This window comes from Suillus paluster, assembly GCF_016628075.1.
Source record: "Suillus paluster strain FC165 chromosome Unknown EDB91scaffold_626, whole genome shotgun sequence".
NCBI classification, from domain to species: domain Eukaryota; kingdom Fungi; phylum Basidiomycota; class Agaricomycetes; order Boletales; family Suillaceae; genus Suillus; species Suillus paluster.
The window spans coordinates 993-12,123 of record NW_024538186.1 but is presented as its reverse complement, the minus strand read 5'-3'; the positions used below and the strand labels follow the sequence as shown (position 1 = coordinate 12,123).

Genomic DNA, 11,131 nt, shown 5'->3' with positions numbered 1-11,131 from the left:
CTGTTACACTGCGAGAGACGATCTGCATTGTTCGGCGTCGATGGGTGTTGCAAACACATAACTATTCTTCAATCGAACTTCTTTTTAGGAATGTGATAGGGCTGTCAGACGGTCCTCTGCGAAGATGGGACCACAGAAGTCGAAGTTACGTCTTGCTCAGTGGTTCTCGTATATTACTGGTGATGCTCGTACAGTAGAACATTGCTTGATTATAGCGGTTCAGCAGCAGAGATGTACAACACTACGAGGACACATCAGAATAGAACCAGTTATATGTCCTTGATCACGACACACCATTATTCCCGCGAATGAATGCGTCCCCGTATCGATTTGTAACCAATCCATTGACATGCTCCTCAGTCTGCTCCAGAGCGATATTCATATATCCATCTAGACAAGAAAGAACGCCTACACGTATAAAATATGAGCTTGGGTCTTATGCACGAGATGGTAGGAAAGATCATACCTCGATAATCGACGCCTGATGTAAGACGGACGATGACCTTTTTCCCGACTACGCCCTTCAAGAAATCGGTTGGAGTGCCTGATGGTGGAGCTGGAGGCGGGGGAGCCTCGATATCTGGAGGGGGAGGAGTTGACTCATCCATATCGTGCATGATGAAGCTGAGGAGAGGATTTACAGGATTTGGACTTGTTTGGTTTTCGTATGTTCAAAGCCACTTAGTCTCCACTGGCAAAAGGCCAGCTCACAGTGAGAACCTAAATGATTGCTCGACGAGAGAACCAGCGACGAGCAGAAAACGTACAGCAATGTGTACAATCAAGTTAGTCGTCATTGGCGCTTCAAGCGTAGGCAAGACCTCTTTTTGTCGTCAGGTCAGTGTTCCGCGTCTCAATGATCATTGTCTCTCTCATCGTACGCGCAGTACCATACATGTCTGCGTATCGCACAACTATTATCGCAGATTTCGTCACGAAATACAATCCTAACCCCAGAACCTAAGCGAAATTATATCCCGTCAAATTTGGGTATGTTTCCTTTCATATAATGCATTGACGCTTCTTTACGCCCACGATAGGATATGGGTTTCGCTTTTCCTCCTCTCATTTGTGACGCACGAAAGTGCCCCAGTACACGCACCCCTGCGCCTTAGACTAATCTCTCCACCAAGTCTACCTTTACCGTGCTCGTCAACGTCCAGAAAATGGCGCAACTCATTCCAAGCACCATACCTGGTCGATATTTTGAAGACCACGGAGCACGCATATCCGCAGTCGCAGTTTTCTCTGATACACGATGTACGGTCACATGCTCGGATGACAAGATGCTTCGTCTGTGGGACTTGACGGCAGGTGTGGTGTTGAAGAAGATGGAGGGGCATGGCTGTCCGGTGCAGGCATTGGCGGTATCACGAGATGGACGGTTGATATCAAGCGGTGATACCAATGGAGAACTCATTTCATGGGATGGAAAACCGGCGAACATTACGTCGGCCGATATAGGGAAACTTGCCAACCTACCAGTGTCCACACCGATTGGATATTATTACTGGACTTTTGTTCAGACGGCAAAGTGCTGGCCAGTGAGTCATCAGACTCGACGACGACGCTGTGGAACACAAACGTGGAAGCTAGAAGGAAATGCAATTAGCTGTGGTGCAATCGTCCATTGCGTTCGGTGTTCACCGTCACATCCCATACTTGCAATTGTTACAGAGCACAATATCCAAATGTACCACGCTGGCTACGATAAATGGAGCTACTACACCAACTTACAACGACCCGAGCTATTATTACTTCCAGGCTCATCACACGGCGACGATCAGTGAAGGACACAACTACTCACTCGCCTGGACGCCCGACGGGCGCCTACTCACAGGGGGAGATCATCAATATCCCACCATACGAGAGCGGGTCCAGGATTCATCACCAGTGTCGACTTAGAAGCAGGTCGGCGATCCCTTGAAGGGCCATTTCAACACTAACAGCACTCTCCTTGCCTCGGCATCTCATGACAATCATGTCCGCCTCTGGCGGCTCTCAAATCGACGAACCATTGCCGTATTCAAGCACTCTGGCGAGGTGAACTGCGTCACCTTCTCCGCAGATGACAAGCTCATCCTCAGCGGAGGCTTGGATTAGAAGATCTCAGAGTGTCCATCATCCGAGGACGCATTGCCAGAGGATTATCCAAAGGATGGTCTCATGAACGAACAGATGACATAGCAGGTAAGTTGGTTTTCATTTTCCCGCTCCTTCGTTGTCTGACTATGCCAAGGGGTCAAACCTACACTGATTCTAAGGCATGCTCCCTCCTTTGACTCTGATCACCCAATGTGAACATGCTTCATGCAGATCCTTGCTATTAGCTCGGCCGCCCGCAATGTGTGCATGACCGGGGACTTGCCTACTGCTGAAAAGATCCTAAGTCTAGAGATCGGTGGTCACACTTCCTACTTTAATCATGCATTTGTAATGGCGCGAAAATACGACTGGGACCACGCGCTTCGCGATGCAACGCAGGCGAGATAGACTGACCCATCACGGCCCCCTTACGAATGCTAACTTCAATGGTGACATAGTCTCTCAATATTCAGCCCTCATTTTCAGGCTGTTCTCTAAGGGCATTTCCCTCTGCGGAAAACAGCAGGTCCGGGTCGCGAGGACGTCCATGTTCGCGAGCGGAGATTTGAAAACCGATCCATTTCTGTTTTTCATCAAGGTAAGTGGTACTTTTCTTACATCCTCCATACTTCATTGCGATTATTAGAACATCGCGCCATTCAATACAAATGAACATGAAGAGGTGATGCAGCGCGTCGAAGAGCTATCTATGTGTCCCAATGCCGATCCTCTTGCTTATCGTACCGTGGAAGCGAGTATCACGCACCCGATAACGCCCAGGTTTGTGTAGGCACTGATATTTTTTGCCCTTCGCACATCAGGCGTATCTACGCGTCCAACTAGGAAACATTGCCTTTGATGGCGCGCGCAACAACGAAGCTGTTGACCACTTCGCTGCTGCCGTCAGCGCTGGTGCTTTCTTTTATAAATTGGGCATTCATTCTACGTATGAGGAATCTATCGTGGTACGTCGATATGATGCAACTGAGTATCCTTTCCATGCTGAACTGCGTTTTTTTACAGCTGTTCGGCTGGGTCCTTGAGTCCTTTTGGCAACCGCACATCAGCAGCACTGTCATGCACTCTTTCGGGCAGGTAGAATTGGAGCAGCCATTGAATCGTTTCAATCCATCATAGACAAGAGTGATGATATTACAAAGACCAGCTTAAGTGTTTGGTTCAGTGGTAAGCTATCAGTAATGTTACCCCGTCTACAACTCTCAACCGCACTTCGCTCAGCTCTCCAGTAAGAACGAAGTGCGCTCTATGTTTCCAATAAAAAAAGAAGCTACGGCAAGCGGTTACTCATGCAGGAAACACAGGTCTTCGAGTTTCATTTGCACCTTGACAGCATGTGTATTACAGGGAAGGCTTCAAGTGTATTGAAAGGACATTGCAACGCTGTGTATGTATTGGTGATAACATGAGATAGTCAAGTGATAGCGAGCGGTGATCAGAGCGAAGAGCTTATCACCTGATATGGAGACACCGGCGAACCCATGCATCATGCGGCTCACAATATTCGCTCCTTTTAAAGACTAGTCATCAGTCGCAGCAGAGGATTGCGAGAGGATTTGGACTGGTTCGGTTTTCACTGGGAACGCCAGCATTTGTGAGAGATGCGAACTAAATGATTGCTACGAGAGAACCAGCGACGAGCAGAAAACGCATAGCGATGCGTACAGTCAAGTTCGTCGTCATTGGCCCTTCAAGCTTCAGGTGCAGGCAAGACCTCTCTCCGTGAGGTCAGTGTTCCGCGTCTCAATCATTGTCTTTCTCATCTAATACCGTATGCAGTACATATCGGGTCGTTTCTCCACTACCGCGCAACCATCGGCGCAGATTTTATCACGAAATCCCTTCATGATCCCAAAAGCGAGGCGGTGTCTCTCACATTGCCGAGCAGGGCGGTGCCCACTTTTTTTATACCTCCGGTTAAAGGCTTCCTGCAAGTCTCCGGATGTCTCGGCGGTGTCTCGTGATTATCATCATGTAACAGGAAGCATAACATTACTCCTTACTGTCAGTGACAGAGAACCCCGTGCATCGTAAGATTGTTCCAGATCACCAATCATCTCTTCCTCACGCAGAGTGACATTTTGCACAGAGTTCAACGTTCGACCTCCCGCTTCTGTTCTCATTCACAATACCATGTTATTACATTCGTCACTTACATTGGCGTTGTTCCGCTGCGCTGCAACATCGCTGAGACTCTAGTGCGTATAGCTTCCAGCCATTGTAACTTGACTATTTGTGACTACAGCTCCCCCTAACTTGCTGCCCGTAAACGTACATGCCTGGCGCTCTTTTGCGGGGATCCAATCAAGTACGCAATCAAACCCTAACTTAAATCTCACCGCGCTGGCAAAACTTTTTAGCGCGCTCAAACTTGAGCGAGTTTACGTTAGAAGCGCTGATTCCAGCACTTTTCAGAGCTGTGTACTTGCATTCTATTGGTAATTTCTTTTGTGTCGAGTGTGCTAACTGCTAAGCGGACGCAGAAATCACCGAGACACAGCGCTAGTGGGAACTGATTAAAATATTATCCGTTGATGAAGCATCCCACGGACCGACTGAAGTAGTAAGCGCTGGAATTGGACGACTCTGGTCACAGAGGACGCGTCTTCTGATTCCTCCAGAATCTCCTTTTTGTGACATTACGCAATCCTAACAAAACCTGCGAGAGAAAGGGCGTGCGCCGATGCAGCGGGGCATTATTATGCGGAGAAGCTGTCTACCAACGTTCACATGCCATGGGGTACATTTGAACGGAGTCAGGTCTTTAAAGAATCAATCAAATGGTATGCGGTGATCGGAAAGATGATGGTGCGGCAAGCTCCTATTTTCGCATTCATATGACATGACGGCATTCGGCACTTACAAGGTGGGTTGCTGACTGCCTAAACTGAAGAACAAATGTACCTACTATCCCAGCGATGCCAAAGCTGTGACCGGTGGAACGGGTGCTACTCGTAATTCCCAACTTGAAACATTCCGGAGAACTTGGACTCTGTCCGCGTTTTTGTGAAGCGTGAGCATAGGTATGACTCTGAGGGTCATATCGTTAGATTACGTGCATTCATCCTCAGTTTTCCTCGTCAGCTTTTGTTCAGCTTAACCACAATGAACGCCTCCATCTTAATCTTCGCTCTTTGACGAACTCGGAGTATGTCCGAATTTTGCATAGTTCAACATCATCGGCTAAATTGCAACAGGTCAGAGGATGGCAATCCGCCAGACAACTGTGGGGGCGGTGCCGACATTTTTTCTAAAGACTTCCCTGCAAGTCTCCGAAGGTCTCGGCAGGATTATTATTTTTTCGTTCTTTTAGGTCTCGTGATTCTCATTATATAACAGCAATCATTACTGTTATGACAGAAAGGAAACTTCGTTCATCGTAGGATTTATTCATCTCTTCATCACGTACATTGACATTGTGGACAGGGTTCAACGTTCGACCTCCCTTCTGTTCGCATCCACTATGCTATGCTATCACATTCGTCACTTACATTAGCAATGTTCCGCCACGCCGCAACCTCAATGAGACTCTACTCTAGTGCGTGTAGCTTCCAGAAGTTCTAGCCATCGTAACCGTGACTCGACTATCTGTGACTGTAGGTCCCCCTACCTTGCTGCATGTACATGTACATGCCCGGCGCTCTTAGAATCTACTAGCATCCAAGCAAGCACGCAATCAAATTCTCACTAAAGTCTGATCAAACTCAAGCAAATTTACTTTGTTAGAAGCGCTGATTCCAGCGCTTTTCAGAGTTGTATCCTTGTGTTCTATCTGCAATTTCTTTTGCGTGGGTGTGCTAAGCGGGTGCAGAAATCACCGAGACACAGTGTCATTGGGGATCGATCAAGAGATTCTCCGCTGGCTGAGGTGGTAAGCACTGGTGTTGTAGATCTGAGAACGACCTGGTCACTGACGGGTGTCTTCTGGTGGGCCTCCAGAATCTACTATTCGCGACGTTGCGCAGTTCCGACTCTGAGAAAATGTGCGAGAACTGGTGTGTACCGATCCCGTGAACCGACTGAGGTGGTAAGCGCTGGATTTATAGATGAGAACGACACTGATCACTGAGTGCGTGTCATCTGGTGCCTTCAGAATCTCCTAGTTTTGCATTACGGAATTCTGACTCTGGTGCGAGCAAGGGGATGTGCCGATACAGCGGAACATCATTCCACAGAAGCCTGTCTTCCAACGTTCCACTAGTCATAGGGTACATCTGGACGGCATCATATCTTCAAGTAAACAATTAAAATGATGCGCAGTGATCGGAAAGATAATGTTACTGCAGGCTCTTCGACATTGCCGCCTCCATATGACGGCACTTGGCTCTATACAACAAGTTCAAGGTGGATTTTTGACTACCTAAACTGGAGAACAAACATACTCACTATCCCCGCGATGCCAAAGCTGTGACCGGTGGAACGGGAGCTCCGGAGAACTTCGACTCTTTCAGTGTTTCTGTGAAGCATGAGCATAGGTATGACCCTGAGGGTCATTTTGAGTATAAATACACCAAGTTGCATGCTTTAATCCTCAGTTTCTGCTCAGCTGAACCACAATGAAAGCATCCATCTTAATCTTCGCTCTATTCGTCACTTTGACGAAAGCCTTGCCCTCACCTCGTGCTGCGGAACTCGAGGTATGTCCCAATTTTGCACCGTTCAACATTGGTTAATTTGCAACAGGTCAGAGGTGGCGGCGGCGGCGGCGGCGGCGGTGGTGGTGGTGGTGGTGGTGGTGGTGGAGGAGGAGGAGGAGGAGGAGGAGGAGGAGGAGGAAGCGGAAGTGGAGGTGGAAATCCGCCAGTAAACGAGTGCGCCGACCCAGCACTCGCAGTTGCTCTCTTGAGAGCATACCAACCGACATATGTGGATCACTTTTATACCACAAGCGCCCCTGAGATGAATAACGCTGTCACCAATCTCGGATACGACGCGGAGGGCACCACCGCATATGTCTTCACCTCCCAAGAGACCTTCACTATCCCGCTCTATCGGATGTACAATCCGACTGTCATAGACCATTTCTACACCACATCGTATTCCGAGGTGCAGTACGCAGCTGCAAATGATGGTTACGACTACGAGGAGATCACTGCCTATGTCTACAGCACTAACATATGCGGAAGTATCCCTCTCTACCGTCTATACAGCGCAGGTGGAACGGATCACTTTTACACTACATCTGCATCCGAGGCCAACAACGCTGCCACCAACCTTGGTTATACCTCGGAGGGTATAGCAGCTTATGTACTTGCTGCTCAATGATCTAACATGCTACTTACAAGTCTTTTCCATCGATTTAGCTTCATACTTCTTTTGATATGTGGGCATTGTGTACGTTACTTAGAAGTCGCTGTGGTTTGCTTTTCTTTTACAGTTCTTTGTATAAATCCGTGAAAACGGGAATTTTTTGACGCATGTGTGGTGCACCTGAGTTTCCCGACAAGTAAGCCTTATTGGGCTGGGTGAACACGCGTCTTGTACCCAGCCTACTAAGGCTTTGATGCAGCGTGAGCGCTAGCTGGTACAACAGAGGTCCCCTAGGCGCGGAGTAGCAGCCGCGTAAGCACCGTAGCTTAGTCAACCACATAGTCGGACTTTGTCATAGCGTAGATCTTCATCACTGTATTTCCTTGCCTTGCTCGCGACACGCAGGCACACTAGTACTGTCGGGTTTAGGCCACTCCAACGGCCATCACTGGCAGAGATTGTGCCTGCCTGCACCTAGGCCCTAGATCTTGGTATTTAGTTGGCTTCGGGATGGTCGAAGGGTTGGATCTATTCATCCCGTATTCGGTAGTGGTTTTCAAAAATCCACGCTGATAGTGGGTCATGCGATCATGCTCATCGACTCATCTGGAAGGTAGTGACAGCGACACGAGATGGACGCGTTACCTCAGCTGCCTAGATCGTCAAGCAAGATGTTTATGATAACAACCTCGTGTCTTGGGGCTTCTAGTGAGAACTTGTTACTTGATGCTATAAAGTCGCCCCAGTATACACCTCTACTATTTAGATCTCCCCACCAAGTCCACCCCGGCCGAGCTCAATACCGTCACGCTCCTGAAAATGACGCTGCTCATTCCAAGCACCATACCTGTTCGAGCGTTTGAAGATCATGAAGCACGCGTATTAGCAGTCGCAGTTTTCTCTGATAAACGACATATGGTCACATGCTCAGACAACAATATGCTTCGTCTGTGGGACTTGATGACAGGTGTGGTGTTGAAGAAGATGGAGGGGCATAGCAGTCCGGTGCATGCATTGGCAGGTATCACGGGATGGGCTTTTGATAGCAAGCGGTGATACTAATGGAGAACTCATTGCATGGGATGGAAAAACCGGCGAACGTCTCAGGGCCCAACCTACCAGTGCCCACACCGGTTGGATATTATCCTTGGACTTCTCGTCAGATGGCAAAGTGCTAGCCAGCGGGTCATCGGACTCGACGACAACTCTATGGAACACATTAACATGGAAACAGGAAGGAGATACAATTAGCTGTGGTACAAGCGTCCGCTGCGTTCGATATTCGCCGTCAATAGCACCACCAATTCTTGCCATTGCAACAGAACGCAGTATTCGAATCTACCACGCTGGCTACGACAGATGGGGCTACTATTCATACCGTAACGAATATTCATACAGCTATTCATACAACAACTATTCATACGACGACTTCGACTATTCCTTCCAGGCTCAGTGCAACGCAACGATCGGTCAAGGACTCCACAACTACTCACTCGCGTGGACGCCTGATGGACGCCTATTCACAGGGGGAGATCACCAAGATCCCACCATACGAGAGTGGGATTCATCGTGGAAGCAGGTCGGTGATCCATGGAAGGGCCATTTCAACACTATCCGTGCCATTTCCGTGAACCCTAATGGCACGCTCCTTGCCTCCGCATCTCATGACAACCGTGTCCGCCTCTGGCGGCTCTCAGATCGACGAGCCATTGCCATGTTCAAGCACGCTGGCGAGGTGAAACTGTGTAACGTTCTCCGCAGATAACAGGCACATCCTCAGCGGAGGTGTGGACAAGAAGATCTCGGAATGGCCAGCATCCGAGGACGCTTTGCCAGAGGATTGTCCAAAGGATGGTCTCATGAAGGAGCAGGTGACACACCAGGTAAGTTTGTTTTCAACTTCCCGCCCCTTCGTCGTCTGAGCATCATTCTTATGCCAAGGGTCAAGCCCACTCTGATTTTAAGGCATGTTCCTACCTTTGGCTCTGATAATGCAATGTGAGCATGCTTCACGCAGGTCCTCGTTATCAGCTCGGCAGCCCGCAATGCGTGCATAGCTGGGGACTTGGCTACAGCTGAAAAGGTCCTAAGTCTAGATATCAACGCCGGCGGTCACACCCCCTATGCTAATCGCGCAATTGTTATGACGCGGAAATGCGACTGGAACCACGCGCTTCATGATGCAATTCAGGTAAGAATATAGATGGACTGAACCATCATGCCCCCCTTACGAAATCTAACTTCAATGGTGACATAGTCCCTCAACATTCAGCCCTCATTTGCAGGCCATATCTCCAAGGGTATTGCCCTCTGCGGACAAAAGCAGATTCGGGTCGCGAGGACATCATTTGACCTCGCGTCCATGTTCACGAACGGAGATTCAAAGACGGACCAATTTCTTTTTTTCGTCAAGGCAGGTAATACTTTTCCTACATAAGTACTCCATACTTCATTGCGATCTCCAGACTATCGCACTTTTCAATGCAAATGAACATGAAGAGGCGATGCAGCGAGTCGAAGAGATGGCTCTGTTTCCCAATGCTGATCTTCTTGCTTGTCGTGTCGTAGAAGTGAGCATAACGCACACGATCACGCCCTAGATCTGCTACTGATATCTTTTTCCCTTCGTGCATCAGGCATTTCTACGCGTCCAACTAGGAAACATTGCCTTTGATGGCGCGCGCAACAACGAAGCTGTTGACCACTTCGCTGCTGCCATCAACGCTAGCGCTTTCTTTTATACATTGGACATTCATTCTATGTATGAGGAATTTATCATGGTACGTCGATATGTTGTACCCGAATATCCTTTTCGTATTGAACTGCACTTTTTGCAGCTGTTCGGCTGGGACCTAAAGTCCTTGTGGCAAACCGCGCACCAGCAACACTGCCATGCCCTGTTTCGGGCAGGCAGAATTGGAGCAGCCATCGAATCATTCCAATCCATCATGGAGAAGAGTGATGACACTATGAAAGCCTAGCATATGTGTGTGGTTCGCTGGTAAGCTCTCAGTAGTGTTACTCCGTCTACAATCCTCAACCGCACTTCACTTAGCTCTCCAGTAAAAACGAAGCTGCGCTAGATGCTCCGCTCGCCGCGATCGCTTACTCGTGCACCTTGAATTACAGAGATCCTCGAGCAGTTTTTCTCTGTACCTTGACAATATCTGTATGACGCACATAGCCTTTTGTATTCGTATCATAGTTCGCACCGTAGTGTCGGCTCACTTATTACTGTTTTCAAAACACTTGGCACAGCCGCCGCAACGATATTGCCATTTCTCCATAACCACTGCTCCGAATCTTATGATTCCTTAATGGAAAATTTCATGGTGCCCAGGGCTTTAAGTATCTTGCTTTCGCGGTGTTACATTCTGACTTGGCGAATTTTCCTGTTACTCCATTCAACCAACAGTCATTTCCCAGTTCATTATATCATGTCTCCCGGGGACGCAACCAGCTATATAAGTCGCATACATTGAGAATAGCAAGGTTATTCAATCGTGCACGCGCCCGTGGGCAGTAGACTGTTGGTGTACACTAAGGTATTTTTCCGGTGCCTGGGTCCCGTTTGAGGTCCAGGTCGTGTTCTCAGCGAGCACGCCGAGATTCTGTTCCCAGATCACAGGGGTCTCGATCGCACCTTGCAAGATCGCGGTCTCTTGATAGTCCGAGATGATGTGAGCGCAGAATCGGAGTGAACCAAGCTGTGCGTGACATTTGTAAGGCTGACTTATAGTTCGATGGGGAATTGGAACGAGAAGACGAGAAATGCGAG

At 48.6% G+C, this 11,131-nt stretch overlaps 2 protein-coding genes across 2 annotated transcripts; one reads left to right on the top strand and one right to left on the bottom strand.

The window, feature by feature from the left end:
• Position 1: 1 nt before the first annotated feature.
• Positions 2 to 668, bottom strand: EDB91DRAFT_1187977 (Sm-like ribonucleoprotein). The gene is made up of 4 exons (XM_041320503.1): positions 467 to 668; positions 295 to 408; positions 193 to 241; positions 2 to 116 (listed from the first exon to the last, which is right to left on the bottom strand). Exons 1-3 carry the CDS (start codon positions 615 to 617, stop codon positions 210 to 212), a joined length of 297 nt encoding a protein of 98 aa, XP_041168340.1. The 5' UTR covers positions 618 to 668; the 3' UTR covers positions 2 to 116; positions 193 to 209.
• A 6,196-nt stretch (positions 669 to 6,864) lies between these two features.
• Positions 6,865 to 7,507, top strand: EDB91DRAFT_1187951 (uncharacterized protein). The gene has a single exon (XM_041320502.1). It carries the CDS (start codon positions 7,003 to 7,005, stop codon positions 7,366 to 7,368), a length of 366 nt encoding a protein of 121 aa, XP_041168339.1. The 5' UTR covers positions 6,865 to 7,002; the 3' UTR covers positions 7,369 to 7,507.
• Positions 7,508 to 11,131: the final 3,624 nt, after the last annotated feature.

What these genes read in the sequence shown, in the direction of transcription:
- EDB91DRAFT_1187977 (XM_041320503.1), bottom strand. Translation starts at nt 617, where the DNA reads ATGCACGATATGGATGAGTCAACTCCTCCCCCTCCAGATATCGAGGCT. An exon ending in ATCAGGCGTCGATTATCGAG is followed by an intron (nt 409 to 466) that starts GTATGATCTTTC and finishes TTATACGTGTAG; the next exon opens with GCGTTCTTTCTTGTCTAGAT. An exon ending in ATTCATTCGCGGGAATAATG is followed by an intron (nt 242 to 294) that starts GTGTGTCGTGAT and finishes GTGTCCTCGTAG; the next exon opens with TGTTGTACATCTCTGCTGCT.
- EDB91DRAFT_1187951 (XM_041320502.1), top strand. Translation starts at nt 7,003, where the DNA reads ATGAATAACGCTGTCACCAATCTCGGATACGACGCGGAGGGCACCACC.